The following is a 24,250-nucleotide window of genomic DNA, read 5'->3' on the forward strand; positions in this document are numbered from 1 at the left end:
ACTCGGGTCTGTCCGAACACTAGATTTATCAACTGTTTTAATTTTTATCAATAATGTAGTCCATCAATGAAGTAACAACCAAGCGAGCAAATATGCTGATTGATATGCACTTTCGAAGTCTTCGCACCAAGTTATCTTTGATAATGAGGAATGAAGAAGCTAGTAAACAGCTAGAGGTATGTTTTTCTGTTTCTCCATCAGATAACCTGAATACTGTACCAAGCAAACTTGTGCATATATAGTTGGCAAGATGTTTTTACTTCCAGTATTCTTAAGTTTTATACCAGAGTCAGATAGAAGTGTAGTCCCTGACAGAGAAATTTACAATTCAAGGGTCTAATCTTGCATCCAGCCCCAGTGGAGTCAGCAGGAGTAAGAGAGTAATTGCTTCACAGAATTGGACCCTTTAAAATATTAAGATTTTTGAGAATACTATGCTGGAGAATCCAGAGATTTGTTACTTTAGAATGTTTGCTTTCAGTTATAGATGGGAGTGGCTGTAACATGACTTTGCCATAGTTTAGTGTTTATAGCCCTCATAGAAAAAACACATTTCCACATGGGGTTTTAAAATGTTATGGATTAAAAGCTTGGAACACTGGAATATGAAGGACTTTACAGTGTGGCATAAAAGAAAGCACAGCAATGAACTGGAGAAGAAAATGGAGAAAGTGGTGAGACTGATGTTATTGGGAGACTGAAGGGGATAGTATTTATAATCAGTATATACTATATGCACAAATCAATTCACAAGAAACATAAGACACACTATATTCTTGTTATTGAAGAATGTGTTGCATGGAAGTAAGCTGACTTGTGTTTGTACATGGAAAAAGAGCGGGCAAGCAAATACTTATTTCGACAAAATAGAATGAACTTTTTCTTTCTTTCCTAAGTGTAAGCCAAAGATAATGTCTGTATTTGTAAAGAGTTTTGAGCTGTATTAGCAAGAGCTATAACTGTTGAATACAGGTTGAATCTCTCTAGTCCAACCTCCTGTGGTTAGGCATGATTTTTGTTAGCTGGAGGTCCCCTTATAATGCGTATGGCCAAGTTTCCTGAGGTCCCACAAAATTTGCATAAAGCAGACAGTCCTGTCGCTCAGTATTCTATGCAGTTATTTAGCTCTAATTTACCCCTAAGTGTCTTCTAAGAGCCCAGTAAGTAGAGTAAGTGTTGGTAATGCCGCTAAGTATGGATTTTACTCTTTATCTGTTTCCTTGTGCCAATACCGTAAAATTGTTCTGCCTTGGCTAGGCATAGCCATATGTCATTAAGCAGCATTGCAAACATTATTCCTTTTATTTACCTCAGTGAAATAAAAATATAAAAAGACCTGCTTGCAACAGCGTTGATCTCTGTAGTTCGATAAATTCTCTGGCTCATCACCCTGAGGGCCCAGGAGTGCTGGCTTAGAGAGGTTCAACCTGTATCATTATTACTATTTAAAATTTCATATTGGCAAATGACACCTCTGTTCTATTATTTTGGAACGCTTATTTTCAGAGCTTTTAATTTCTCATTTTTGCTTAAAGTGAAAAGAAATTTGACACTTGTGAAATATAGTGTAGGAATTAAGAACTCATGGGAGGCAACTAACAAGTGAATGTTCCTGTTGAGAGCACCTAGCACCCAGCCATGAGTAAGGGGGGGGGGGGGGGAAGCAACTTACTCCCATTGTACTACTGACCTTTGCTGATTTCCTCCTCCCTCCCCCAGCAGTCCCACTGCTCCATTCTTTTCCTTTGTCCCATGCCCGCAAAATGTGAGGTCCTTGGTAAGTGGTGTTTCAGGACACAGCCTCCTCACAGTGCTACTTCCCCAGAGCTAATAACTGTGTGGGTGCAAAGCAGAAATATCTCCTCACTAAACTTCATTTTCGCTCCTCTTCTTGCACACCGGCTATCATCATTCTTCAGCTTTTACTGAAAACCAGCCATGGGCTCTTGCTGTTACTTCAGTTCTAAAACTCTTAACAATTCCTCAAAGGATTGGGGAATTTCAGCAGATCCTGACAAGAAACCATGAAAGGTTTTTTGGATCCTGAAGGAAAACAGTCTAGAATCCAGTATGAATAGTGGGATAAAACTTGGCTGTAATATCTATCAACAGTTTATTTTTTAAAATGGCTTAAATGATTTAAAGTGACCAGAATGTATCTTGGCAGTGCTTACTTAAAACATTTTATCACGGAAATTTGTTTTTATTTGTGGATTGCTACTGATCACGTACAATACCATTAGCATGGCAGTAACTCAAGATAAATTGTGATGTATATTTGTCCTAAAGATCCATCATATACTAATTAGATTCATTCTGTGAACCTAAGAGATTGCAACGACAATTTAATAGAAATGATGAAGGGAGAATTTTTCTTTCCAAATTGCATTTTCTCCTACATATACTTTTATGGGCTAGTAAGTTTGGGGGGGGGTGTGTGAGAGAGAGAGAGATTAGTTCTGTCATCAGAGAGCAAAAGAACTAAAATGCAAAATTATGTAGTTTTCAGTCACCAGTTAGTTTTTTTTCTCTGTTATGCCAGGAATTTATGGATAATGTATAATTTTACATAAGGTTGAAATAAATTCTGCATGATCTTATTGTGACACTGCCTTGTGTTTACTGTTCTTAGTTGAAATTTTAAATTTAGTTTATCATAATTGCAATTGAGTACTCACAACAGTTCACTTAAATGTGATAATTTCACTATTCAAAATGTTTTCCTTGTCCACTTTGTGTGTGCCTAAATTACTCTTGCAGTAATGCAAGACTTGGGCATTCTACCACTCACTGTCATTCTTCAGCAAAGCTCGCTCTTATATTGATTACATCTATATCTTTTTTATAAGGCATGAGAAGTCTTTGTAATAGATAATTGTTAGTCAGTATTTTGTTCCTTGAAAATAAGATTTTTGTAAGAAGGATGCTTTTTTCATGGAACTGTTTTCTAAGTCCATTGATTTCTCCATAATTACACTCAATGTATTGTTACCCCATTCACAGAGCAGAACAGTGCTTTCTAATATAATCTTTTAAAGTATAGTTCTAACCCTGGAAGGAGATTTGTAAATTTCAGTAGGATTATTGTATTTTACTGATTTCAACTAGATTTGCTCAGTTTACTAATCAAGTGTGAGTGTTTGTGATTCCGTGTCTGGCAAACTTCCCTTTAGATATAAAAGTTGATTTTCCTTGTTCAAATTCTCCAGTAAGGAAAAAAATCTGTACATCATTTTAGGCGAAGATTTACACCTGTAAAGCTGCACTTAAAACTAATGGAGCTTCAGGGGAGATAGCCAAGATAGTCTGTTACAGAAAAAAACAACAAATGGTCTGGTAGCACTTTGTAGACTAACAAAACATGTAGATATTATCTACATGTTTTGTTAGTCTATAAAGTGCTACCAGACCATTTATTGTTGTTTTTTTTTAAAACTAATGGAACATGCAAAAATGTAACAATAGTTAAACTGAAGACACTTGTGCTGCACAGGTGTAATTGAAGGCCCAATTTGGCCTACAAAATCATTAATACTGATCTGCTAAGTAAGGATGTTAGAGAGTAGTCAAGTGGCATACTCGACTGTTAGCTTTCCCCCCTTGTTGTCTCTGTATGAGAGGCAGCAAAGAGGGGGAACAGGAAACAGTGTTGGGGGGAGCCGGCTTAAATGCCTTCCTCTCCCCCCAGTACCTTCTCTGCAGTACCACCTCTCTGTTGATTCTCCCTCTTCTCCCCTTCCTCCCTCGTTGCCCTGGCAAGCCAAGGCTTGCTGCGGGCAGAGACTGCTCTATCAGGGAGTTGGGGCCCCCCACGGACAGAAGCTGCTGCCACCAAGCAGCCCCTGTTTGCGGCATCCCAGGCTGGCCATGCACGGGGCTGCTCCAGGGGTTGCTGGACTCAGTGCGAGCCAGGATGGAGCAATCTCGGCTCGCACTGGTCTAGATGCTGCGCCTCTGCATTTTAAATGTAGTAAGACCCTGGCGGTTCTTACTACATTTAAAATGCAGAGCTGTAGCATGGGTGGCTCCTGGAGCCGGCATGAGCTGAGACTGCTCAGTCCTGGCTTGAGGAAGCTCCGGGAGCTACCCCCCGCTGTGACTTTGCAGAATGGTTCTTATCGACTAATCCTGCAGTCAATACAAATTGTATTAACTACACGATTAGCCAGATAACCGCAATTTAACATCCTTACTGATGAGACAGGATGTACATTTTATCTTGTTAATGGTACATGATTGTAAGAATAGTTATTTTTTGCACAACCCAGATCTTTACTCGAATTTTGACTTTCTATATCTGTGAAAGCGCTATGGGTGGTGACTGTACCAAAACCCTTCGGGCTCATACTTTTGTTCAAGTAACCTGTTACTTCTGCAAGTTTGTGTGTTTTGCATTATTTTACACAGAACTTGAGTCTTCATTTTTGGTCTTTGTGTGGATGGTCAATATCCATATAACTTTTTGTCATAATCATAATGAAGCTGGTGACTCAGCCATTACTATTTTTCATATATTTTCATGGGGCTACTTTTTATGTTTGTTTGGGGGGGGGTTCTGCAACACGAGTAGTTGATCTTCCATCTTTGCTATCTTGTAAAACATCCTCTCTATTTGATTTCTTACTTGCACCCTAAAATGATACATGAAGCTTCAACTTCTGCCACTGCGTGACACATTTTATAGATTCAAACCATTTGAAAGCAACTTCAAATATATGTAACTTCTAATAGTACTGGTATCAAGACTTACTTTAGGGTTATCATACATTTAAAAACATGGGGTTTTTTGGGGGGGGAAGGGGGGAGTTGAGAGAGAAAACTTAACTGTAATTTTTCTTCTCCTTACCTTTGGGATTTCCATCCATACCTTTCTTAGCTCAAAATTTGGTGAAGGCGTCTATCAGTTTGTCTGGTTTTTTTTAATTGTACATGCTTGGCAGTTTCTCCTTGCACTTTAGAAATTAACTGATGTGAAAAATAAGGAAGTAGTCTACATATATGTGTCGTTACCTAAATCAATGTAAATTGCTGTAAAATTAAAATGCAAAGTTAACTAGGAATACTTTTTTTTTAAGAGCTCAAGGCAGCTTGCATCACGATTTCATGAACAATTTGTTGTACGTGAAGACCTAATGGGTCTGGCCATTGGCACTCATGGTGCCAATATTCAGCAAGCTAGAAAAGTACCTGGTGTTACTGCTATTGATCTTGATGAAGATACCTGCACATTCCATATTTATGGAGAGGTAAGCCTACAGATAGATAAATGATAAAACTTAATAAACTAGGATGCTTTTGGAAAACACTTAACTCCTTTTATTTTTTATTTTTTCTATTCCTTAGGATCAGGATGCAGTGAAAAAGGCAAGAAGTTACCTCGAATTTGCTGAAGATGTCATACAAGTCCCAAGAAACTTAGTAGGTATGTCAGTTTCGGAGTTTAGCTCTGAAATAGTAGAGAAATATTATTAGTTGAGAATTTGTTTTAACTTTTAAGATCAATATATGGACAATAACCTACCATTTTGGAGATGTGTGGGGTTTTTTTTGTTTTGCGAGTGGATTTTGGTTACTCTTGTTACAAAATACTTTTCAGCTTCATGTAGGATCTTAGAAACTTTCATTAAAATGTGTTTGAGTGAGGAACTGATTCCTAATAACGCTAAGTATCAGAGGGGTAGCCGTGTTAGTCTGAATCTGCAAAAGCGACGAGGAGTCCTGTGGCACCTTATAGACTAACTGAAGTGTAGGAGCATAAGCTTTCGTGGGCAAAGACCCACTTCGTCAGATGCATGTCATCTGACGAAGTGGGTCTTTGCCCACGAAAGCTTATGCTCCTACACTTCAGTTAGTCTATAAGGTGCCACAGGACTCCTCGTCGCTAATAACGCTAGTTATTTCAAAATATTGGTGCATTGTAAATGCACCCTTAGAGACTAACAAAAAAGACATGGGTTTTGCACACAACAGCTCATACTATATATATTTATATACAATAAAAATTATAATCATTACTCTCTAGGGTGCCACAGGATTACGTGTTGTTTTTAAGCAGTGGATAACAAGATGAGTTCATGTCTTTGCACATACATATCACCTGTCTTTGTAAAAGGCACAACCCCTCATTGCAGCAGATTTTGGAAGCAATGCTGACGTGGCATGGTCTGAATTATTCGAAGTTTTAGATAAGTACCGAGACGATGTTCCTCTGAGCTGTACTCCGAACTAATACAAAAGTGGTAGACTTGAATTTAATTTGGATTTTAATTGATTACTACTCCATGTGTTCAGGATTTAAAAATTAAAAATATTTAAAATTAAACTGCATTGTATATTGGAGCAATCTTTTTCATTTCACATTTTGTTTCTTGACCTAGATCCCATAGAAAGAAAATACATTTGTTATTTTGGACATATATTAATAAGAACATTAAGTGATATTTGGAGGAACACTACCACTTTCAAAGTGTGCACTTACCTGTAGCTTGGCAGAAAACTAAAATTTTCAGTCTAAGTTTAAAAAAGGGGGGGGGCATTAATTTGCTCTCACTACTCAATTAATTAGCAAAATATAATTGTAGTGTGTTTTTTGTGTTTTTTTTTTTTTTTAATTTTTCTTTTTAAACTGAGTTTTTATAGTAACTGTTATTAAAAGCTTTAAGTTCCCAGGAAAACACACCACCTGCTTAAATACTATGTAGCATATATTCCATTTGGAGCATGCAAGCCTGTATTGACTATTGATTGATAAAATATATATTGTTGAATTTTTAGAAGAGGGAAGATAATTTTATTAGTGGTTGAAATAAACAAATGTATTTTGGATTACTTAATTTCTTATAGTTTTTGGAAATTTGTAATTGTTTAATGAGATTTTTTTTGTGTGTGTAGCTCTCTTCATATGCACCCATTATGTTTACTTTAATATTGTATTTCATCTGTTATAAATGTTAGCAGTTACCAGTATTCAAGACGCTTTTGACTCTTTGCTGGTAACAGGGCCTAAATTAGTCATTGTGGTCAAGAAGAACAAATTGGCTGTATATGTGGCAAGCTTTTTCTTAATATGTTCAAATTAAAATGGACAATGTGAAAATCATCCTAAAATTATCACTACTAAGAGGTAATATTTGGGTTGAATTAAAGTAAAAATAATTGTATAATTTAGGTGTAATGTAGGAACTTGGCCCTAATTAGTATCTGGGAATTTAAGAAAATATTAGCAAAATGTCCATTATGTTGTGAGAGATGAACCATGTTTTGTGTGATTGAAAGTGGGTTTTAATCAATTTGTTCTTGCTGGATTAAATCAGACCAGGAGAACAAATAATTATTTGTTAAATAAATCTTTTGCCCTTTATTTTATAACTCCATGTTTTAAATTCATTCAACAAATAAGGTTAAGTTCTATGTTAAAAGTTCTCATCTTGTTTGATATACACTGTCATTTGCATTAATCTTTTTTAATGAAAATTTTAAATATTCTGTCTCTCCAGTAGATAATTTGTTAATTACTTTTATAAATCAACATCATACATCACTAGCCTGCTTTTGGATATCTAGTTTATTTTTTTTATTTTAGTTATAATAGCACTAAGTGTTTGTTTCCAGTTAGCTTTAAGAATTTTCAGATTAAAACTTCCCATTTCCTTAGGTAAATTTCTGTTCCTCTAATTTATTTGAGATACACATTTTTGGTTATAAAACATTTGTGTAAGTATAATTCTGAAAAGTTCTTTCTATTGGTCTTTTTAAAAAATTACTTTAAGGTAACAGAAATATCCTGTCAAACATGAATGTCAAAACAAAATGTGCTTCTGAGGATTTGGGCAGTCTTGCCTTGTCAACTTCATCTCTGGTGCCAGAAAATATAATTCTAACTAAAATTGTGAGGACCAAACTAATCAAATTTGTTATGCCGTTTGCTTGTTGAACCACTTTTGCCATTGGCAAACTTGTAATATTGTAAAAGGAGAGAATTTTCATTCAGCCCCTGCATATATTTCTATGCAATTTTAAAGAAAGTCCGCAAAAGCAGGAAAAATGAGAATATGAAAACTGTGTGAACTTTCACTTAGACTAAGATTTTTAGTGTTAAGACTTAGTCATATTACACAAATGTAGGGTTTTTGTGACTGAATTTCCTTTGTTCTCCTAGTTTTCCTTGGTTTTGTTCATCAAATCTATCTACATATTTCAAAACTTGTTTAATTACCTCTGTGGTGTTATGGCTGCTTTGGAGTGGTTACCAAAATTTATACCTTAGGTTACTTAGAAAATTTAGTTCATGGCTCATTGACTAAATTTTAGTGCAAACCATTAGGTGAATGTTGGCAAACCCTTTCTATTGGTATTAAATTAGTCTACTAAACTACTGTACAGTAATATTTTCAGATTTTGGGGAGAAAGCCTAAAGGTGGAATGTTCTGTGTATTTTTTCTGTAGGAAAAGTAATAGGAAAAAATGGAAAACTGATTCAGGAGATAGTGGACAAATCGGGTGTTGTGAGAGTAAGAATTGAGGCTGAAAATGATAAAAATATTCCGCAAGAAGAGGTATGTTTATAGTAAATGTGTTCTGTGTCTGTTAATTGGTGGTGATGTTGTATATCTAACAGTAAAATAACCTCTTAGTGGTAAGAGGGTACAATTCATATGTTGGTTTATTTCCTGATGGAGCTGACTTTTTCCACCCTGGAGTTGAAAGAGAATTTTTCACATACTGGTGCTGATTTTTGACACATCACTATTCACCTTTTTAGAATCACTTTATTTTTGTTAGAAGCATTAGTATTGGTTTCTCAGAATAGTGCTATCCTAGAAACATACATGCAAACTTATTTTCACACTCACTAATAATTTGTTTAAATTTGATATCTTGAACTTCTCCTCGGGTCTTATTTTTATGGGGTTTTTTATGCTATAGTTAAATCTGTTTGCACTTTTATTATAACTCTGTTACTACAGGTATTAGATTATGCACTTACTAGTAGTCAGGGTATTTTTTTAATCTGTGCTTTTAAAAAATGTCTTGACAGGTGGTGTACGCCAGATCTGCTATAAGAACAATGTATAAAGTTGTTTAAATTTAAAACAGATTTTTGACCTTAGATAGGATCTCAATGAAGCCTTGAACTGCATACATTAAAAATTGTATTTCTAGGGAAAAGGGGTAGCTGGCAAAGGAAATTTATAACACAAAAATACCGTTATTTTTAAAATACAAAGTTTTCATCCCAAATTTCAAATTTTAAAACATGGTTAACTTTTAAGTTGAAGCCCTTATTTACCTAGCATTTAAAAATTTGCCAACAAATGAACCTTTACTACTAAGGCTATGTCTACATTTACACTTGGTCAACAAAACTTGTCTTTTACACTCTCCTTCACACACTCCCAGGAATGACAAAATTTTGCCTTTTCACGTGTAAATATGAATGCCGCTTTGTCAGCAGGAGCGCTCTTCTGCGAACAAAGCATAGGTTGCTTTTACTTTGTCCGCAGAAGTGCCGACAAACAGCCTTCATACATGCTGACTTTTAGTGACAGGCCTGTTGCTCAAAGCTGTGTAGTATAGACATATCCCAGAATAAGATGTGAAATGTATTTTTTTTAATTTGAATGTTCTTGCTGAAAATTGAGACCTTTGTGACACTAACGCAACAAGAGTGTTAGGCAAGAATCAGTAGCCCAATTTCAAACTTGCTTTAATATTACTTGAACAATTGTTCAATAGAATGAGAGTATTTAAATGCAGTATCAGCACCACTCAGCATTTAGAATTAGAAGTTCCGCTTCTAAATTTAAATTCATATCTTTCACATTTTATTTCTGGTAACAAAATCTTCTTACAGTGTGATGTTTTGGGCCGTTTGGATGAACAAAGGGGTCGGTATTTTATTCTAAGCTAATTTTTCATCAGCTTTAATGGCATTATTGTGTAACTGTTGCACAAAATACAAAAGTAGGGTCCAATTGGAGCTGCAAAATTCAAGCAATAGAGAAGCTATGACCACATTTATTATATAAGAGGCTGTTTTCAGCTTGAAAAAAATCTTATTTGTATATGGTGTTCAGTTCTAAAATACAGATGTTAAAGGTGAATTGAAAGACTTTTACCTGCCAAGTCCTGAGTTCAGAGTTCTGTGTATCTCCTGTTTATAGATAATGACACTATTAACACTTGCATTCCTTACACTGCTTTAGGTGTTAGTTGTGTCATCAGCTGTAACAGGGGAAACACAGATACCTGAGGTCAAATCTAGGCAGGTAAGAATCCTTCCATGTTCTAAATTCTTGTTTTTAAACTGTGTTTGTAATGTAGCTTATATACCTACTTGATTAGATTTTGGATCCCATAGGGTGCGGGGTGGGGGGGGGGGGGCAGCATTTCAGTTAATTTTAAAAGCTTCAGAAGTAGTTTTGGGCTCTCATTCTTATACAGTGATTTCAAAATGTTCACAAATTATTTGACATTTCATAACTCCTATGATTATATAAACAAGTACCACAGATCTTGTTTTAATAGTGATGTTATAAGTGTCTTAGCATTGTAATACATACATGGTATATGATTACATACAGTTTGTAGACCTCCCTAAAAATACTAAGAGAAAAAAAATGTAGGTTCAAGTCTGCCTGATGCAGAATCCTTCAGTGATGTCAAAAATAGGCTATGGACCTTCTGTCTAGAATACAGAAGCAATGTTCAGTTAACTAAAATAAAATCCTGTGTCCGTTTAAGAGACTAAAATTGATCTGTTACCCTGAGTGAGTAAATATTTCCCTTTGTGACAATGTTATATGTATAAGTTGAAACAAAAGTTAAAAGCATGGGTGGGGAATCTTTGGGTCGGGGGCCACTGACCCACAGAAAAATCACTCAGAGGTCACACACAAGTGAGGCAAATAAATAAATGAACCCTCACTGACATGGCCTCTGACTGAGAAGGAGAAAGACACTCCAGCCTAGTAGATTTTGTGTGCTCCAACCCCATGGTGGTGCAGCAAGGACTGGCGCGCCAGTGCAGGCTCCACAGTGCTGGAGGAGGGGAGCCCTGAGCCTCAAGGGCTGGATTCAGACAAGCCAGGGGCTGCATCCAGCCCCCAGGCCTTAGGTTCCCCTGGTTTAAAGAATTACAGTTTTTCTCTGTAGTAAAAGTTAAAGGCCAGTGCACACAGAGAGATGCACTGACAGAAGCCACAAATGGCATTTTTAATGCAAGTTTTAAGTAAATTGATAGGTTTTATTTAGTAGTACCAATTACAGGACAACCAGAATGGCAATTCAGTATAAATTAATTACCCTTTTTCGATTTGAGAGTTAAATATCACCAGACTTCAAAATATTCCTGATACTGAGAGTCAATTTGAATCATCTGTTTTTGTGGTTTGAAAATTTTTGAGGATGCTACTAGATCAGAACGTAGGTGTAAGAGAATAACAAAATACACTTACTAGTTCTGTTCTTAGCTATTAGAATTTAAATAAATGTAGCCATATGATGCTATGTAAATTAAAAACTGTTAGGGTATGTCTACACAGTAACATTATTTCAAAATAACTAGCATTATTTTGAAATAACTTATTCTGCGTATACACAGCAGGCAGTTGTTTCAAAATAATGTTGAAATACTCTCAAGCTGGAGGGCTTCTTACTCCAACTCCTGTAACCCTCATTGTACGAGGAGTAAAGGAAGTCAGAGGAAGAGTGCTGTATTTTGAAATAAATGCTGTGTACACTCTCCAAGTTTCAAAATAAGCTATGCAATTGACGTAGCACAATTTGAATAGCTTATTTCAAGTTACGCCCTGCTGTGTAGACGCACCTTTAGTTAGCAAGCTAATAGACCAATGACCAATGAACTTGCCTCTCCTTCCAACCTGTCAAGGATAGCACACGCAGCATAAACAACAAGGAGACCGGTGGCACTTTAAAGACTGTAGAATTTATTAGGAGTTAAAGCATAAGCTTTCATAAGCTACAACTCACTTTCTCAGATGTTGAAGAGAAAAAGAGACACAGCAAGGAAAAAAAAGAGGAAACAGAGATGGGACTGTGACATCAGCCTGCAGCCATTAGTTTTGATTTGAGGCCGGGTCTACACTAAAGGGAAAGGTCGAATCAAGTTAAATCGAACTCCAGAAGATTGATTGGCAGTGTTTATCTTCCTTTTAATGAAGACATGGCTTAAGGCTTTATAATAGCTACATTTGTTTCACATCTTCTCTGGTTTTCTCTCTTGGAAAACCATGTCTGCAAATCAGGAGCATTTGAACTGAAACCATCCTTAAATCATTTGGAAAGTACTCATTTTTAAAGTGCCATAGGCAGATAGTAAACAAGCTTCCTAGCTTGCTTTTGTGTCCTGAGTAATCTTTTAGGGTTCATCTTCCCAAGTGAGTAGTTGTCACAGTTTGAAATTCCTTGTAAATGTGCTGGGATTCTGCACTGATTATACCCATCCTAGTATTTGCATTACAAGTCATTGGTCTTGAAACATGTGTTTATGACTTCAGTCTGCTAAAGTTTGTGGTGGAACTCTTCAAGTTTTTATTTGGATTTCTGGGAGAGATGACTACTTCAAAAAGGTAACCTGTTAGACACATATTGCTATAAGAATTGTAACTGTGCAACTAGACACCTTTCTTGGCTGCAGCAGAAGGAAGCTGAGTTACAGTAACATAACCTGTGGAGGTTGTCTATCCTTAAGTATTTATAAGATCTTGAATTTAACTGGGCAGCTTTTGCACAGCAGATCCATTAGAGCTGGCACAGACAAGGAATGGTTATTGGGTTATGTGCTCCAGACTGACAATCCCTTAGATTATTTACTCTATTACACAGAATTGTTTTTTTTTTTTTTTTAACTGAGGGCTTTTAGCCCGTAGGAGAAAAAAATCTCAGCTAAGTCATAGTACATAGCACCAAAGATTACTTGTTACTTTATTTTATATGTTACCATTTCTATTATCTTTGCTATGGCCTATCAGAAGTCTATGAATTATTTCATCAGTGCCTCCAGATACAATGCTGGAAAGCAGAAAACGCCAGAATGTTTGCCTTCCTACATTTTGCAGAGAGCCTGGGAGTGAGAGAAGGGATTCTCACATCAGATGATAGGCACATCTCCTGCATAAAATGTGTACATATGCACACTTGGGAAATCCATATTTAAAATTAAATTTACAAAAACCTAAGGAAAATTCACAGGTAGTGTATTTAAATAAAACTCTGCTCCCTGGCAATGTGATGAGAAAATCGTAATCACTAGTTACTTTAATCATAACTGAAATTTAAGTGACCACCAAAATCAAAATAATTTACTCTTAATCAAACTTGCTGCGCCAGCTTTCTGTTTTTTTTGTTTTACACACTCCACATGAAAAAATGCTTATGTTTGCATAAATAGCATGCTACCTCTCCATGAATATCTGTTCTGTGAAATGCTAAGGAATCTTAGCATATCTCTGGATTTACCTAGGAATGTGTACCTAAAGCCCTTAAAAACAGTCCTTGTTACAATAATAATATGTCATGCAAATTAGTTATAAAAGATATAGAAGGGAAGTTGGGAAGCTTACATTGTTATAACTACAGAGCTAAGGTCTTTTAGTTGACTTGCCTGTAAACGTCAGTATTTTCAAATGCTAGAATTATTGTGTTCAGCTTAGTGCTGAATCCCTAGCCTTCTAACAAATGGTTGTTAAAACTATTAATGTTTTTGAAAAATAATGAAAATTCGGCCCACTGGTGGTATGCCTGCAGTCGTAACTTCACCTTAATGAAGACTTTTGTTTGTCCTTTACAAATTATTTTACAGGATCTAGGAGAAGCAAGTGCTGTTTTATGCACAGATTGACTTGCCTTATGTTTTAAAGTGCTTAAATGGTTTCTTTTCTGAGATTGTAGATTAACAGAACCTGGCACATAAAAGCTAGTGCTTTATGGAAAAGTATTGTTTACATTGAGTTTGGGAGAAGGCAAGATGGACGAACAGTATTGCTAATAATTTTGTAACATGGTTCAGAAAGTATGATCTAAAAATGTGGCTTTATTATCCATATTCCTTAAAGTCCGTCTAGAATTTACTTATCCAACTCTAGAACCTACTTGTCCACTTTTATTGTGATGAGTGTTAATGGATAAAATGAGGTTAGAATTTATTTTTCCCTTCCAGGATAAATTACCGTCCTTAGATGAGTGGACTATTGTTAAGCTAGGTTTACTTTAGGTACAAGTAAGCAATTATTTTTACTGCTGTTACTATTAGTTGATACGTCAATTGTTTATGAAATTGAGACTGGGAGTGTCCCCATTATAAAGGATGTTCTTCATATATTTTGCAGTCATGCATTAATATTTATTAGTATCTCTTTAATATTTGATGTCTAAATATTGTTGCATGGGTTTACAAAATATGTAATTTCTTTTTAGGGAATGGTACCATTTGTGTTTGTGGGAACCAAGGACAGCATCACTAATGCAACTGTGCTTTTAGATTATCACCTAAATTATTTAAAGGTGAGGACAATTATATTACTCTACTTCAAAGCTTTTATAAAAGTTGACAAGAAAATTTAACAGTTAAAAGAGGTCTTAAAAGCTTGAACGTGCGGTAACAAAAGTCTTAAATATCTGTGTTCCTAATAAAGATAATTTAAAAACCCTAGTAAAAATGATTTAAAAAATATACATCATGGGGTTTTTGAGTATTTGGTTGTTTTTTCAACTAGCCATCTGTTTCATGCAAATCAAGAAAATAAGCTTTGAGGGAGCTTACTGTATCTTAATCATATATTTGGGTGAACAAATCAGTTGTCTAGTTGCCTAAGAGGCTATTTAACCATACAAATTGCTCCTTAATTTTTATAACGATATTGCACCTGACACAGGGAAAAAAAGACACATTACCTCCCAAGCTTCTGTTTGTCTGGAAATGGGTGACGGGGGAGGGATCATGTGAGGATTACCTGTTGTGTTCCTCCCTCTAGGGTATCTGGTTTTTGGCCACTGTCTGCTGACAGAATACTGGGTTAGATGAACCATTTGTCTGACCCAGTATGGCCATTCTTATGTTCTCTCTAATATACAACTGTTTTGCTACAGTACCTGCTATTTGGTAAGTTTAACCAGGATTATTTGAGGAAGAAGAAAGTAGGGAGACAAATTAGAGGGGATGAAAAGAATGAGATGGCTATAATTTCTGGGTAAAATCACCTGGGTAAAATTGATCTCTCAGCCCTTCTAGATTGTGCTGACTACAGCACACCTTCCATTCTTTTCACCCTGGTCTTCCTTCTCCATGAGCAACCATGCCTTTTCAGTATAAAATCTTCTCATCTCTTTAGAGGTCAGCTGAATTGTCACTGTTGTTCCCCGTGGGTACTACTCCATGACAACTGCAGTCCATTGATGGTCAGTGAGCCTAGCTATATGCCTAACCCATTACATTTTATTATTCTTGCTTTCAACAACATCCTGCATTCCACCCAGCTGCCTGATCTCTTCATTGGTGACTCCGTCACTGATTGAAATCCCCAGAAACATTCTATCCATTGCTCTTCCTGTGACCGTTCTTACTCCTCTGTCTTTGTCAGAGTCCATGATTCACTGCTGTAGAACATTGTTAGCAGTACTGTTGAATTGAGGAAGTTGTCCCATGTTTGATTTCTCCTGTCCCCCCTTCTTGGAAGATACCCTTGATAGAATTGTGTGTGCAATAGTTAGCTTTCTTTCTTCGCTGGAGTTCATGTTCCTGGATCATGGCCCATATTTCTTAATTTCTTCTATTCTTGACTATTATTTGTACTTTTGGCAAGACATCTTACTACATAAATTTTGTTTTGAAACGGTTCTTTTTCAGTCCGACTTGGCTGCTTTTTGTGTTGCGTTCTTATACCATTTTCTGTAGTTTGATGTTTTCAGTAATCAGTGCAATGTAGTCAGTGAGTCTGAGTGGTTTAATTGCTCTCTGTGGTTGCTGATTTCCCCCTTTTAGTTCATCTGCCTCATTATGTTTTCAAGGTAAGCGGTGAAAAGTTTCAGTAAAACTGGTCTCCTTGCCCTGCACCTTTTCACTGGGATGTGAAGAGAAGTGGTGAACAGAGTTTTATCTGTAGTGTAGTCAGTTTTCTTTCTGTAGTATTTTGATGTAGTTCATGTCAGTGCTCTGTTCTGCAGAAGCATTGTGTTGATCTCTATACTTTTCTATAGTCAATTAAGACATTGCATAAAGGGAATTTTTATTCCCTTAAGCATTCCAATGACTAGTATATAGTGAACATATAGTCCACTATGCTAAAATTCCTTCAAAAGCCTGCCTGCTCTCTCTCTCAGCTGCTGGTCATTCAGCCTCTACAAGAATCAGTTTGCTATTATTTTGGTAAACAGCTTGTAGACATGAGAGCAGGCATAATAGATGATAGTTCTTCAGATCTTTATGATCACCTTACTTGAACAACAGAATGATATTAAACTCTTTCCAGCTAGAAGGTGTCTTCTGCATTTCCAAGTGACAGCTAAACCTCTAAGTAGGGGTTTCCTAGAGATCATAGCCTCCAGCTCTTATTTTAGTTGTCCATTTCCTGAGGCTTTTCCTTCTTTCATTTGGTAAACTGCATGTTGACATTTGCAGAAAACTGCATGTTGACATTTGCAGACAAGGACCAGGAGTAAGTGCTCATTGGTCAGTTGGTAGTGGGGCATATATTTGAGATGTGAAAAGTTCAATGTAGGAATCTTTGCAGACCACTTGCATCCGTGTCAATTACTACTTTTTTTTCTTTTATTTTTAGTGCTGCTGTTGTTGATCTATACAACATCAGTTCCTCTTTGGTTTTTTGTTTGGATGGTTTTTTTTGAGGCTTCTGCGCTCTTCAGCTATCTTTAAGAATCTTTCATTTTGGTACTTCTTGAAGTCTTCCTTTAGGCTTTTTCTTACCAGCTTGCAGAGGAAGGTGGTATATTGCACTGATGCATGATGACTTGAGTTTGCAGGAGTTTATTTTTGAAGACCATTTCATACTGATAAGCAGTTCCAAAGGTTCTTATCGCTTCTCCTTTTATCAACATGATGTTGCTTCTATTTCTCCACTTCCATCTCCTTTCTTTGTCGTGTTTCACAGAGATGAAGGATGTCACAGGCTCTTTGATTTAGCCATTTCTCTGGCCATCCACTAGTTATGCTGTCAGTGATACATTTACCTCCTCAAAATCCTACTGCAAAATCCAACCTCAAAGCAACACAGTGGTGATATTGGCTTGTCTAACAACGGTGGCTGCAGAGTGAGTTCTCCAGTGAGTCCTGGCGTTACTAAGGTGTTCCCAACCCAGGTAGGGGACACTTGTCCTTCTTGAGGTTGGACATTGGATAAAATATTTGGAACAAATCGACTTTAATAGTGAAGATTGGGAAACAATGTCTTCTCCATACACTTGACAAAATTACAAGTGTTTTTAGAAAGCAGTGCTAATTAATCAAATGTTGTTTGATAAAATAACTGAGCTAATAGTTGAGGATGGAATTTATTTAACCAATGCAAGTATCATCACTGGATACTTTAGCGCTCTTTTGTGCTCCTCACAACTGGAGCACTCTTTTGTGTTCCTCACAGTTTCCTGTGGAACATGAAAAGAAACACCTCAGCACAAGGCATACTCTCTTAAGAACCAAAGGAATTGGAAGCAGGAGAGATTCTGCTCACAATAGGCTGTGTCTGCTTCTCTTTTCTTCTTAAACCCTTGTACTCCAAGTGGAGCATAGGTCATCTACAAGTCTCTTCCACTTGTCTCTGTCTTGAGACAAAACTTCTAGCTGACTCCAGGAGTAGCCTACGCAGCAGTGTTATTTCGGAATACCGTCAGCTATTCCAAAGTAACGTAACGAGCATCTACACAGCAAGCCTGTTATTTATAAATAAATTCAAAATGATGGGTTTCTTACTCTGACTCCTGTAACCCTCGTTGTATGAGGAGTAAGGGAAGTTGGAGGAAGGGTGCTCTATTTCAAAATAACTGCTGTGTGGACAGGACCAACAGTTGAATTAAGCTATTTCTATTTAAGCTACGCTGTTAGAGTAGTTCAAGTTGCATAGCTTATTTCTAATTTAGCTTTGCTGTGTAGATGTGCCCATACCTACTCAGAACATGAGGAACATTCAGGGCTGGCAGTGACAAGAGGAGAGGTGCACCAGGACTGCAGCTTTCAGTTAGTTGCTTCACAGAAGGAGAATGTGGGAGCAAATGTTAATAGATGCTATCTGACTTAATTGTTAATGTGTCCAAAGATCGTAACTTTTTTACTTAACGTCCTTAAGTGGGAAGGAACAAGTTAAGCAGATTATCATCTTTCTTAGATGCTTTGGGTGATAATACTCAACCATGATGACTTTTCCCTATATACTTTCTCTGTTGACCTTTTGCAAGGGGAGGATGAACAGCATGCATCCTCTCACTTTTAAACATCTAAGTAGTGGTCTCTGAGGTTCCGCTTGTGACTGTATTGCTCTCCCCCTATTTCTGGGGTCGGGTATAAAAAACATTAGAACGACTGAACTAGACGAAGCACATGCCTCACCTCTGCTTTGTCTCTTCAAAATTAAATGTGAAATAGTTAAGGATCAAGGGAGGAAAAAAAAGCATCAGCCTTGCAAGACTTTTCTAACAACTTATTTTACAAAAGTAGCATATTTCTAGTATAAGGATTTGAAGATTATTGATCTCTTAATGCTTTTTCTCAGTAGTGAATTTATAATAAAAATGTGTTCACCTGTTCAATGGCACGTTTCTCTGTGGTTCACTTTCAAACATTAGAAAGCATTTATATACTTGAATAGTAATTGAATAGGAATTCTATGTTATAAATTGTTTTATATAGGAGGTGGACCAACTACGTTTGGAAAGATTGCAAATTGATGAACAGCTCCGACAAATTGGAGCTACTTCTAGACCACCCCCAAATCGTCCTGACAAGGAAAAAGGATATATGACTGATGATGGTCCAGGACTTGGGAGAGGTAGTCGACCCTACAGAAACAGAGGGCACAGCAGACGCGGTCCAGGCTATGCTTCAGGTAGGTAAATACCAGTCTGTCTACAGCTTTAAGGCTGGTCTTCTAGGGTGTGTCTAGATGACGGGGTTTTTTTTTAGAAAAAAGTAGCCTTAAAAAAAAAACAAAAAAAACCTTCACCTGCTTTTAGACTGCAGCTGCGTTCTTTTGCAAGTAAATCAAAAGAATGCAGGAGTTTTTTTTGATCACGGTAAACCTCATTTTATGAGGAATAACGCCTTTTTTCAAAAGTAAGGCGCTATTGAATGCAAACTGCTTTTTTGAAAGAGCATCTAGACTTCTCTTTCGAAAAAGCAGCTCGCTTTTTAAAAAATCTGCTTGTAGTCGAGATGCTCTCTTTCAAAAGAGGCTTTTTCAAAAGATTCTTTCGAAAAAGCCTCTTTCGAAAGAGACTCGTAATCTAGACGTAGCCCTAGAGAGCCACTTTGTTTTTGTAATTTTCTGAAATTTGGACTCTAGTAAAATATAGTGCTTGAGCACTGGATGTTTCAGAGGATTAGTTATATATTCATTAGCAGGGTTCAACAAATAATGCAATCTACTTGCCTGGGGCGAGTAGATTTCAACCCAGAAGAGCTGGGTTCAGGCGATCTGCACATGCGCAGATCGCTGGATAGTCCGGCTGGTGAGCGGGGCTCGCCGCAGTTCGGTGAGCCCTGTTCACTAGTATTTATTCATCAAGAGTACTAGTATATGAAGATTGCCTAATATCCTAGGTGTAAAAAATATGTAATTATTGTTCAGCAATTACCAAACTTGTATATATGTTATGTCTTAACACATCAAAGGGTAGTAATGGAAAAGAAATAATTAAATGGACCAAAGTAATGAAAACAAACATTTTGAACTAAAATGTAAACTTTTAGTAATTAACAAAACTATATAATTCATCATCATGCTCATTTGGTTGTATATGTTTTTTCCTATTCCTAATCTTTCAATTGGCTGCATCAATTTGCTATACTCAGACTTGGCTTAGACTGTTCAGAGTGTGATCTTTTAATTCTGAATTCATAAGTTTACTATTAAACATAATCATATTAAATTAGCCCTGCCTGATGGGTAAATATACAACATGACTTCGCCTTGGGAACTGGAGGCTGACATTAATGTTACCTAAGTGAATTGGTACATAAACTTTGTAAAAGCTTTTATTCTGTCAACCAAGTTTTACTGATTGTAAAGCAAGAAACTTAAATTTGTTCATTAAAGGAAACTTGTTGCAGTGTTTGTTTTATAAGTCAGTTGATTTTCCTAAAATATTACATTCATAAAAATAGACAATGTCATCTTTTAACTCTTGGTAGGGACTAACTCTGAAGCATCAAATGCTTCTGAAACAGAATCTGATCACAGAGATGAGCTTAGTGATTGGTCGTTAGCCCCAGCAGAAGAGGAACGAGACAATTACCTTCGCAGAGGAGATGGACGAAGACGTGGAGGTGGTGCACGAGGCCAAGGAGGGCGGGGTCGTGGAGGTTTCAAAGGTAAATTGAGATTTAGATTTGGAAGAAAGGGAATTTGGTGTAGGATTTTTGAATAAAGAGTTTTGCTCCTTTGATTTCTTCATTTCAGCATTCTCTTGTGTAGGATTCCTGAAGTGTGAATTATGACACGTTCTGGATGCCAAATAGTGTCAATTTTAATAAAATTAAATAGCTTTATTTAAAAACAAAAAAGAGAGAACCCCTGATTGAGATCCGCTGATAGCAATACTTAAATTTATAGAAGTTAAAATATTTCTACTAATTTCAGTGTAATTTGGCTCATAGCCTTTTGGGAGTCAATCAGTTTGGTCCACTTATGGGCATATAACACTAATACATACAGTAAACTTACAGAAATTGTCTGAGATCTCCATATACCAGGGGTGGACTGGATCTGGCCTGCCAAACAGTTAGATCCAGCCCGCCATGGTCCAGTGGTAGCCTCAGACAAGGAGCCGCGCACCCTGCTAAAAGCAGACGTCTGCTAGGGCCAGCATGTGTGTGTCTGCGCAGCATGTGCCTCCTGGGTGGGTCAGTGTGACTGCGTAGAGTGCATGCCAGCAAGTCCTACCCTTGCAGCTACCATTGGCCAGTTCCCAGCCAATGGGAGGCAACGAGGATGGTTCTGGGGTAGTGGGGATAAAGGGAATTAACAACTCCTCCCTTCCAAGGGGCATGCATTATGCGGGCACACGCTGGCCCTTGCAGCCAGCTGATTTAAGCAGCCTGTGGGGCCACAGAAGCCAAGGAGCTGCCTATAGTAAGCGTCTCCTGGCCAAAGCCTGTACCTGGCACCCCAACCCCTCCTTTACTCCAACCTCCTGCCCCAGGGAACAAACCTCTCCTGTACCCAAACCTTTGTGCACCCCAATCCACAACTCCCTCCTGTACCCAAGCTCCATTCCAGAATCTGTACCCCCTCCATTAATATTGTAGAAGAGTACAGCCCCTGACTACTTACCAAATTCTTAGAATATCTCGCCCTTCTAAAATTGCTCTACACCCATCTTGTCTTTTTATATTGTGTGACTAAAACTTAGGGTTGTAATTTATATGTGCAGTAGAAAAGAATTATGGGAGTGAAATCTGAGAACCAAGCTTGAAGTCTAAATTTTAACTCCAGTTCTCACTTTTAAATAGTATTTAATAAACTTAGCATTCTGATTATGTTCCATAATTTACAATTCAATGTCTTTAGAGAGATTCTTATTTCTTTTCCATAGGCTACTTTTTGCTTATTTTGACATATTGAGAACAGGGAATTATGCCACAAATATTTGAGACCGATAAAGCAGAGCTTGGAAAATACATAAGCAGTCAGTAGAAGATGTTAAATATGTAATACTCTATAAAAATTGATTCTTCATCTTTCTCATTCTGTGGATCACTTTTTAAATCCCAGCATGGTTCTTTGTTCCATTCTAAGGCCCCCAATAGAAGATTCTGTGAATCACTGATGGACATAGTTTGAGAACTTCTGCTCTACTTTATTGAAGAAATGAGAATATTTCTGATGCTATTTAGCTTTAAATTAACTCCATACTGACTATATAAATGTTAACTGCTTAAAGAAGAATCGGGCAATTTTAAAATCAATGACGAGCAGCAACTTTGCTGAATATTATATTATCTTTATAGGAAATGATGAACAGTCACGAACAGATAACCGTCAGCGTAACTCAAGAGAATCTAAAGGGAAAACAGCAGATGGATCGCTTCAGGTAAATGTCTTTTGTTAAATCTATGAATAAATTCTGTATAATGTAAAGACATACCCAATGCCAGCGTACAAACATCATCCTGCTTCAAACTGCGGGTAATAAGTCACCTTCCACTGAACGTTTAATTGATTTCCTATTCCCAAGACAAGTTTCCAAGAACGTTGGTGTATTTAATCATCATGTCTTGATATGTGAGTCCAGGTCTCCACTAACGAGGAAAGTCGACTTAAAATATGCAACTCCAGCTACATTAATTACGTAAATATTAAATCATGTTTTCATGCCGTCCACCCAGCAGGAGGTTGACAGGAGCAAAAGCTCCCATCAGTTTCTCTTATTCCTTGTGAGGAGCAGGAATACTGGCGCTGATGGGGGCGGGGCGCACCCTGTCATTTCGAATTAGTGGATTTTCACTAGATCCGCTAAATTGAACTCCAAAAGATCGACTGTGGCAGTGTAGATCTACGTAGTGTTAACTTGGTGTGAGAGCCTTGTAGATACATGTAGATCTCGCTCCATAGTACAGCAAATATGAAACTTTTATAACGAAACCTTTTATAGTTGAGACTATTGATAAATTGAATAGAATTGTTAAAACTGAGTGACTAATCTGGCCTTTTTTCCTCAAATTGCCAAACCTAACCATTATTTCTATTAGAACCCTGTAATCAATGAGTATTAGTTCCTTCACTGAAACAAGAAAATAAGAAGAGCCATACTGAGTTAAACCAGTGGTCCCTCTAGCCCGGTATCCTGGCCAATGACAGGTACTTCAAAGGGAATAAATAGAACAGGGCAATTATCAAACGATCCATCCCAGCATCACGGAGAGAATAGGAAATGGAGGTTAATTCCACTACCTTCCCTCCATCCCCTCTGTGGTGGATCATGAATAGATTTGCAGTGAGAAGATAAACTGAAGCAATGCCAGTCCACACTATCATTTATACCCTCAGTCCAGAGTATGAGGAGAACAAGTATGTACATGTGTATCAATACACAATACTTGCTAGATATCTCAAGATTCAAGCATGCTGTGCAAATGTGTACCCATATGTGGAATACAGATAGGGACCACACATCTTGAGTAACAACTAGTTACAGGTAAAAAGCCTCCATTTTATCAGCGTATCAGGAGTTTTCACTCTTCTGAGAGCTGATGAGATGATACTCTAATAAAGTAAGTGTTACGGGATGTTGCTGTAACTTCAATATTTACCTCTTGATTAGCCAGTAATTTAATATGTAGAGCCCTGTGTATCTGCACCTGCAGATGGGGATGTGGATATCTGCAGCTTATTTTTGCAGCTATAAATGTGGATACAAATTTTGTATCTAGAACCCTGCACATTTGCAAACGCCTTCATGTAGCCACAGCCTCAGATGTGAATGCGAATATTAGTGGCTCATTTTTGCAGATACATATATGGATTCAGATACAAATTTCATATGTGCAAGGCTCTGTTAATGTGTAATGTTTTTTTTGAAAGGTACATTATTATTTAGTTACAGATTTTACATTTAAAACATAATTCTTCTTGCCCACACCAAAAGCCACAATACTTTTAGTTTAAATTCAATCTTGGCAGAGGGGGGCATAGTAGATTTTGATTTGTTACTATAGTTGCATCATGGTTTTGCAATGTTGATATTCAAACATACTTCTTTATGACTAGGAATATCTTGATTTATTAAAACTGAAACAAGTTTAAAATCTTTTGATACGTACAGGCAGTCCCCGAGTTACGCGGATCCGACTTATGTCGGATCCGCAGTTATGAACGGGGCCCTCCCTCTCCCTGGTCTCCAGCAGACCAGGGAGAGGAAGCAAAGGGGCGGAACACGCGGGCAGCGGAAAGGGCTGTCCGCTGCCCGCGTGCTCCGCGGCTTTGCTCTGCTTTGCCCCCCGTCCCCCTGGTCTGCAGACCAGGGGGACGGGGGGCAAAGCAGAGCAAAGCCACGGAGCCCGAGG

General features: G+C 37.3%; 1 protein-coding gene across 4 annotated transcripts in view; it reads left to right on the top strand.

The window, feature by feature from the left end:
• FMR1 (fragile X messenger ribonucleoprotein 1) overlaps positions 1–24,250 on the top strand; it is a 52,249-nt gene that overhangs the window by 24,682 nt on the left and 3,317 nt on the right. For 3 of the 4 annotated variants that reach the window (XM_075941071.1, XM_075941073.1, XM_025178829.2), the window contains exons 7-15: positions 60–176; positions 5,076–5,246; positions 5,344–5,422; positions 8,446–8,555; positions 10,206–10,268; positions 14,437–14,523; positions 18,878–19,073; positions 20,378–20,557; positions 22,196–22,278. In XM_075941071.1, coding sequence (XP_075797186.1) covers positions 60–176; positions 5,076–5,246; positions 5,344–5,422; positions 8,446–8,555; positions 10,206–10,268; positions 14,437–14,523; positions 18,878–19,073; positions 20,378–20,557; positions 22,196–22,278 — 1,086 coding nt within the window. The remainder of the gene's footprint in view (positions 1–59; positions 177–5,075; positions 5,247–5,343; positions 5,423–8,445; positions 8,556–10,205; positions 10,269–14,436; positions 14,524–18,877; positions 19,074–20,377; positions 20,558–22,195; positions 22,279–24,250) is intronic. The other variant, XM_075941072.1, reaches the window with a different exon arrangement.

This window comes from Pelodiscus sinensis, chromosome 13, assembly GCF_049634645.1.
Source record: "Pelodiscus sinensis isolate JC-2024 chromosome 13, ASM4963464v1, whole genome shotgun sequence".
NCBI lineage: Eukaryota > Metazoa > Chordata > Testudines > Trionychidae > Pelodiscus > Pelodiscus sinensis.